Below are 8,533 nucleotides of genomic sequence, written 5' to 3'. Positions count from 1 at the left end.
GGACTGTGAAGACAATAAACTTCTCTCTGTTAAAACCATCCACTTGTGGTACTTCTGTTAGAGCAGCACTAGATGACTGAGACAATGGCTTAGCAGTGTTTACCCAGCTAGACCAGAACCCAGGTTTTTAGACTCCAAGCCCAGCACTGTTTTGACAAAACTGACTGGATGCTACACTGGAATATTTTTGGTATTGCAGAAAGAAAGAAAATAGACAAATTCTAACACCGTGCCTCATTGGGGACAGTGAATCCTTTTCTTTGCATTTTACAGTAAGTACCTTTTCTCCTTGAGCACATTCTTACAATCTGCATTGTGCTTCCCATAAGTGTCATTCATTTTTCAAAAGCGTTTGGTAATTATCCTGTATGCTAGAAAATTTGCCCTAAAGGGAAGGTGATGTTATGTCCTTAACACTTTCTTTAGAAATGTCTCTTTCCTACAAATCTTCAAAAAAGTTCCTCCCTTACTGAAGATATAGAAGACATTATATTGGTGGTTTAGAGCGATAATGGTGCTGTGGAAGGATTTACTTTTTCAAATAATTTTAGGATCCAAACACTGAAATCGAATTTTCAGAATTACTTACAGATAGTTGTTAACCAAGACTGTGGGCTACTGGTGTGTTTTGTGTTTGTACAAAGAAACCAGTTCCAGTATTTTGCGTTAGCTGAAGTTATGGGTTGGTAATTTAGCATTTGGAAAATCTGGTAAGGCTCTAACACAGGGATGGATCAACTTTTTTTTTTATTTTTTTAAGACTAATGACTCCTTTTGGAAAACCTTTTGAAGAGTAAAAAATCAAAATGATATCACATACCCCGCTCATGCCACACTAGTCCATTTCTGAAAATAATAATACTTTCTCAAAATGACGTAATTTATATTTTTAGCCGTGCTCTATTGTATGCACTGAGTAATTTCTTGAGAGCAATGTTTCCTTTGGCATATTGCCAAAACTGGCTTTGTTTGTTTTTCATTAGGCTTTTCATTATCATGCTGCTGTATACCTGCGTCATTTTGCTTCCTCCAAGACAGCCGGTGTAGCTTAAGCGTAGGAGTGATACTATTAGTAGGTGGAGTACTTTTGTCCACTGAATGTCCATTTTTAATCCCTGGCTATGGTACCATACGAAAGGTTTTAATCCTTCTAAGAACTTTCAATTATCCATTTGTAATGTAGCTTTATATCAATTGTTTGCATTCAACTATTCTGTCCCTGTCCAGGAAAAGACATTAGTCTCGCTTTGCTCCACACGAGAACTGCCTCTCTCCTCCTCCTTTATTATCTCAGGAAAAGGCATCAAGATCCACCCCATTGCCCAAGCCTGGAACCTGTGTGTTTTCTGCTTTTCTCCATCACTTCTTACATTCAGTCACCAAGTCAAACTTCTTGATAGCTTTCAAATCCATCCACTTCACTCTGCGTCCCACAGCCACTGCCTTAGTCCCAGCCCATGTCACCTCTAGAACAACTTCAGTAGCCTCCCCATGGTCTCCATGCCCCTATGATTACTCTTCCCAATTTATTCTCTTTTGCTCTGAATGTCCATCAATACTCATCATTCCTTATAAATAGGTATTCTGTAATTCCTATTAATAAGTATTTTTGTGTTACATTACATAAATGTATTACATTACATTAGTAGGACAAAGTTTGATCTGTCAAGAAAAAAATAGTGATCAGAATTTTTGAGCTTCTCTAGAAACTCCTCAATTTAAGGGGAAAATCTATGTTACAAACTGAGAGAAACTAAAGTTTAGGGACAAAATAAGCAATCTATAAATTTCTGTATTAGAATATTCATCGGAGGTTTAAAAATACCATTGAAATCTGAGAATTTCAGGATTGGATTGGTCCTTATAGATCATCTGGCTCAAATTCATCACTTTAGAGGTGAGGAAACTAAGACCAAGTCACAGAAACCAAAATTTTCTTTCTAAATTTGGAATCTCATCATGTAACTTTTTCTTAAAACCTGCCCATGGCTTCCTCTTATGCTCAGGTTTGGAGTATAAATTCCTCAGCACTGCATACAATATCTGTATACACTGGCCTCTGCTTACCTTTCTAGCCTTACCTTTTGCTTCTCTCTCCAACTTATCCCAAGAACTTGATGCTTCCAAGTGCAGTGTGTCTCTTACCCACTGGTCATTGCATATAATTTCCACTTTGCTCTTACCCTTTTGGGTGCTGAGTCCTAAGTGTCCTTCAGGTATCTAAGGAGACTTCATCTCCTCTGAAAACTTATCCCAGATCCCCTCTGGTCTCCTAAGCATACTGTCACCATCATAGCATATTGACAGCACTCTGCTTGTCTTTGAATAACCCATTTCCCTCACTGAATTGAAAGGAATCAAGACAGCTGTGGGCAAGGACCTGACTCCTACTCATTTTTCTATCCCCACATCTGGATCAGGTGTCTTGCAAGCAATGTCTTTAAATTCATTATGAATTCTCACTTTTAACCTTCCTGGTATACTTCAATTTTTATATCATCCTCCCTCACAAAATATGTTGTCAGGGGAAAAATGACCTATTCATTCATATTAAAGTATATCGTTGTTGGGTGCCATCGATTCGCTTCCAACTCATAGCGAACCTACGTACAACAGAACGAAATGCTGCCCTGTCCTGTGCCATCCTCGTGATCGTTGTTAAAGTATACCTGTTGCTGTCGAGTTCGTTCTGACTCATAGTGACCCTATAAGACAGAGTAGAACTGCCCCATGTGGTTTCCAAGGAGTGCCTGGTGGATTTGAACTTCCAACCTTTTGGTTAGCAGCCATAGCACTTAACCACTACACCACTAGGGTTTCCTGTTATAGGTCGCTGATAATCCTAAATGGCAACTCTTCTTAGAAGTGTTTATATTTTTAAAGGAATAGCATTTTAAGTCACAGGAGTGAATATCCAATGTAGATAATCCAATCATTAATAGTAAATAACAGAAATATTTGTGAGAGGAGGGAAACTTTCCTGGAGCCTTCAAATCAGTCACATAGGTGACCAACTCTGTTAGAAGAATAATTCTATGTCTTTGTTTAGAAAAATCGAATCGCATGTTGGTTTTTTTTTTTTTTTCTCTGTTAAATAAATTCTTGTCATCTACCTACAGTAAAAAAAAAATGACTGAATTAACATGTAATATGTCTGGTTTTGTTTCAGGGAAGCAATGTTATGGAAGATCAGGATTTGTTAGAAATCGGAATCCTTAATTCTGGGCACAGACAAAGAATTCTACAGGCAATCCAGCTCCTTCCAAAGGTAAGCAATGCTTTATTACCCTAGCCCTAACTATAATTCCCAGTAATTCTAAGTCCAGGCATGCAAAGGATATTAGTACTTAGGACGACATTCTACAAATTAATGCAGTGCCCAAGAACAGGTCTTCTTAGATCCGACTAAACATTCAGACTCACAAGACTACTATCGGCCATACTTGGTATTAGATCTGCCTGTTGTTGTTGTTGTTAGCTGCTGTCACATGGATTCCAACTTGTAGCAACCTCGTGTGTGCAGAGTAGAACTGCTTCATAGGGTTTTCAAAGCTGTGACTTTTTGGAAGCAGATCATCAGGTCGTCTTCCGAGGCACCTGTGGGTGAGTTCAAAATGCCAACCTTTTGACTGGTAGTTGAGGTAGTTGAGTGCTTAACCACTTGTGCTTCCCAGGGACTCTAGATTTACCTAAACCAAAAAAAAAAAAACATTGCCATGGAGTGGATCCCGACTCATAGTGACCCCATAGGACAGAGTAGAACTGCCCCATAGGGTTTCCAAAGCTGTACTCTTTACAGAAGCAGATTGGCACATCTTTCTCCTGTGGAGTGGCTGGTGGGTTTGAACCACTGACCTTTCTGTTAGCAGCCAAGCACTTTAACCACTGCGCCACTGTGCTTAGAAGTTCAAAATCAAAGTGTCACCAAGGCCAGGCTACCTCTAAAGGCTCTAATCCTTCTTTATTTCTTCCTAGCTTCTGGTGGTTGCCTGCATTCCTTGGTGCTCCTTGACTTTCAGCTGCATCACTCCAGTCTCTGTCTCTATGTCACATGACTTTTATACCCATGTGTCTTCACATGCCCTTCTTATAAAGACACCAGTCATTGGATTTAGGGCCCCCCTTAATTCAGTGTGACCTCATCTTAGCCAATTACATCTGTAAAGACCTTATTTCCAAATAAGGTCATATTCTGAGTTTCTAGATGGACATGAATTTTGGGGGGATACTATTGAACCCAGGACAGGTCTTATCTTCTATGGGAGTCCTTATACTGCTACACACAGCAGTCTAAGCCTCCCAGATGACACCTCAGGTGCAAGGAGACAAGAACCATATTGGTGGGTATGGGAAATTTCCTGGCTTAGAAGCCTCATGGCCCTTAAGAGGCAATATCTCTTGTAACAACTCCATTGACTTAGCCTCCAGGCTCCCTACAATGGACCTGCTCAGGTACAAGCATCTTCACACTCATGGAAGCCCAAACTATTGTATCCTTATCAGGTATTTATAGTTCATGTATAAATCCTCCTAGTCCAGAAGTAGTTTACCAACCAGGCATCATTTTACTGTAAGCAGTGTGTTACCTAGCAACAGAGTTGATCATCTGTTTCCAGATGAGGATTCAGAGGAGCCTAAAGAAAGAGGTAGGATAGGATCTGAGCACTGGCCTCTCAAGATATGTAGGATTTTAATTGGTAAAGATAGGAAAGGCATTTCAGGAACCATATAAATACAGGCAGTAAATTGTTGGAAGCATTAAGGGAGCAGTTAGTGAGACTGTGATTTAAAAATCCAATGTGACTAAAAAATTGGAGAGTGTAATAAGACAGAGAGCAGAAAAGTAGGTTGAGTCCGTTTGTGCCAGGCTAAGGAATTTGAAATTTGTTCTGGTAGGCACTCAGAAACAGATACGACCAGACCTATGCTTTAGACCAGTTAATCGGGTGTCAGTATACAATGGAATTTAGAAGAAAGGAAAGTTAAAATTAAGAAAGGATTGAGGTGGGGCAAGATTGGAGGTTTGGTAAGCAGGTGAACTGTAACTTTTCTTATGGAATAAAGGGAGAGCAGAGATAGTACCTGGATATATAGGATTATCCTCTGTTTTGTACTGTCTTCTGCTCTTTTCTTTTCTTGAGGAATTACAATTTCTCCTTCCCAGAATGAAAAAGATCAATATTAACCACTGATTCTAAGGAGGTTATCTAATGAAATTTACTGGCTGGCAGCAAACTGACTTTCTAATGATAGAAATTTTATACTTCTGCAAATTCAAGGAAAGTCAAGCATACAAAGGAATTTAATAATATATTTTTCTACACTAGAAGGAAAAGAATAAAACATCCTTAGAACTAATTCTAGAAGTCATTCCTATAAGCATAATATTCATGTCCCTACTTTTGTATCTTTAGTTACATTATTACTCCCTTCCCAGGTTTTCTCTCCACACTCGAAGAAGGCAGGGGACCTTTCTGTCTTATGTACCACTGTATCCCCAGCACCTAACACAGTGCCCGAGACATGGCAGGCATTCAATAAATCAATGAATGACTCCCCTTTGTCAAAATGCTGCCCCTCTTTTAAAGCTCAACTCAAATCATATCATATCACTTCCTTTGTGAAACTTTCCCTAAAATGGAACTACTTTGATAATTATCACCCTGCTCCAAACCAATCATTTCTAGCTGGACTACCACAGTAGAGTTGAATCTTTCATCTCTAGCTTGTTGTTGTTAGGTGCCGTCGAGTTGGTTCCAATTCATAGCGACCCCATGTACAACAGAATGAAACACTGCCCAGTCCTGCGCCATCCTCATGATTGTTGCCATGCTTGAGCGCATCGTTGTAGCCACTGTAGCAATCCATCTTGTTGAGGATCTTCCTGTCTTTCACTTCCTCTCTTTCTCTATGTTAGACTACTTGAACTGATTTCTTGTCGGTCCTCTCTGTCCTGGACAATTGCATAGGTATCTTTCTTCTGTCCTGTTTACTTCTCTTACCCCTCTGCAGTTGAATTCCACACAGCATCTGGAATGATTCCTCTAAAATCATAAATCAGATCGTACCATATCCTGCTTAAAATTTCCGGTGGGTTCCCTTTTCATTAGAATAAAATCGTTATCATGGCTTACAAAAGGCAATAGGATCTAGTCCATGCCCACCTCTATGACATCATCCATCACCTGCTCCTTTTCCTATACTCTAGTCATATGGATTTCTTTTTGTTCAGAACATGCCAAGCTGATTTTTGCCTCAGGGCCTGGCTTAGTCACCTAGTATTGCTGTAACAAAAATACCACAAGTGGGTGGCTTTAAAGAACAGAAATTTATTTTCTCACAATTCTGGGGGGTAAAAATCCAATTCAGGGTCTCGGCCGTATCCATTCCTTCCTTGTCGGTAGCCCCCAGTGTCCTTCTTTATTGGTGATCCTGTCATATGGCATCTGTCTTCCCCAGTTTGTGCACCCTTCTAAGTCTAATCTGCTCTTTCTGATAATTCACAAGTGATTAGGTTTAGGACATGACCCACACTGACATGGCCTCGTTAACATAACAAAGAAAACCCTGTTCCCAGACAGGATTACATCCACAGGTATAGAGGTTGGAATTCCAGCACATATTTTGGGGCAACACAGTTCAATCCATAACAGGGCCTTTCCATGATGGTCCCTCTGCTTGGAAATCCTTTCCTCCAGATCTTCATATGCTTGCTCCTGTATGTCATTAAGTCTCTACTCATATGTTACTTTCTCTCAGATGTCATCTTCCTGACCTAAAATAACATCACTGTCCTTCATATTACCCTTTGCTTTTCTTCATAGCATCTATGATACCTGAAGTTGTATTATTTATTTGTTTTATTTTGTTTTGTTTTCTTCCTTATTTTTCATCTCTCCCACAGGATGCAAGATCCCTGAAGTCAGGGACCTTGACTGCTTATTCACTTCTGCATACCCACCCCTTAGAACAACACTTGGCACATAGTAGGCGGCCAAGAGATATTTGTGGTACGAGAAAATACACTGATCTCTCTTTCCTCTGAGTTTTTATGGCCCTACGTTTGTTTCTGTCTGAAGATACTAACAATATTTTACCACTTCTTCATCATAAGGAGTCCCTGGGTGGTGCAAGTTAACGCACTCAGCTGCTAACCAAAAGGTTGGAGGTTGGAGTCCACCCAGAGGTGCCTCGGAAGAAAGTCCTGGTGATCTTCTTCTAAAAAATCAGCCATTTTAACCCACGTGGAGCACAGTTGTATTCTGACACATATGGGGTGGCCGGGAGTCAGAATCAACTTGAGGGCAACTGGATTTTCTACATTAAAAGCATCCTGAGGCCAGAGAGAATGTCATATACATCCTTGAATTTCCCATTGCACTTAGCTTAATGTGTGCACTTTTAAAGAATGAAAGAATAAGCGATTGAATGAATGGCTATCTTCCTTATGTGTTATTCAAATATTTTTTGTATCATAGAGTACATCAATTTTAAGATATGTCTATAATCCCATACATGCTGTTTGATAATGAAGAACAAAAGAACCTGAACCTAGAATTATTTGGGGGAATAAATGGAGTGTTTATTTCTAAGACAGAACATCATGCCCGTTAGAGAAAACAATATAATAGAAACAATGCAAAATTAAGCTTCTATTAAGAGGCTGATGAAGAAGTGCTTACTATACACACAAATGAGTAGAGAAGATATAAAAACATCCAAACACGTCTTCAGCAGCACAAGCAGAATGTTATAATTCTACAAATTGATGCTTGCTTTCTTAGTAATGAGCCCAGTCTTCAGATGGCTAATAGTATAATTTTACTGCTAGCACATTTATTTGCATTTACTCTAACTTTTCACTGCCAGAAAATGGACAAAATGTCTCTTGATTTTGTTTATGCAATTTTGTCTTCCGAATATTTGTGTTCTTCATCTGTCAAGAGAAATATTCCATGATTGCTACCTGAGATCCTCTAATTAACATATTGTGTTTTGAAATTGGTAAGATTGTTCTCAAACAGAGAAAAGGTGGTTTGCTTAGTTCATCTTGATCTGTTAGCATACTTGGATGCATGTTTTTCATGCTTTATTTGTATTTGTTGTTTTAAGTTTCAAAGAAAAAAATTTATTTCTTGGCAAGAATGGTTTTTCTATGATGTTCCCTTTTTCATATTGAAATATTAACCAATGCAAAAATCTGTATGTTCTCAAGTACATTTGATATATTCAACACATAGAATGTGTTCAGTACATTCAATACATAAAATATGTTCAATACATTCAACACTTAGAATATATTCAACGTATTTTAGGCACAGATATCTTCAGAACACGTTTTCTCTTGCTGTGATCACAGTAATTCTTCTCCATCCATTCTTTCCTTCTGCTTTTGCAATGCCTGACCTTTTGCAGTGAAACTTAATTATCAATTTTCACCCAGCATCCACTTCTGTCACTGTTATAGATTGAATCATGTCCCCCCAAAAGGTATATGGAAGTCCTAACCCCTGTACCTGTAAATGTGACCTTA

The 8,533-nt window shown here is 39.0% G+C and overlaps 1 protein-coding gene across 17 annotated transcripts in view; it reads left to right on the top strand.

Annotated features, from left to right (window-relative positions):
* Positions 1-8,533, top strand: part of LOC101350473 (ankyrin repeat and sterile alpha motif domain-containing protein 1B-like) — a 469,608-nt gene that overhangs the window by 90,628 nt on the left and 370,447 nt on the right. For all 17 annotated transcript variants that reach the window (XM_004381265.1, XM_023735753.1, XM_004381260.1 and 14 more), the window contains one exon: positions 3,170-3,268. In XM_004381265.1, coding sequence (XP_004381322.1) covers positions 3,170-3,268 — 99 coding nt within the window. The remainder of the gene's footprint in view (positions 1-3,169; positions 3,269-8,533) is intronic.

The sequence above is a fragment of the Trichechus manatus genome, unplaced genomic scaffold (genome assembly GCF_000243295.1).
Source record: "Trichechus manatus latirostris isolate Lorelei unplaced genomic scaffold, TriManLat1.0 scaffold00081, whole genome shotgun sequence".
NCBI classification, from domain to species: Eukaryota; Metazoa; Chordata; class Mammalia; order Sirenia; family Trichechidae; genus Trichechus; species Trichechus manatus.
This window is presented reverse-complemented; position numbering and strand designations above follow the sequence as displayed.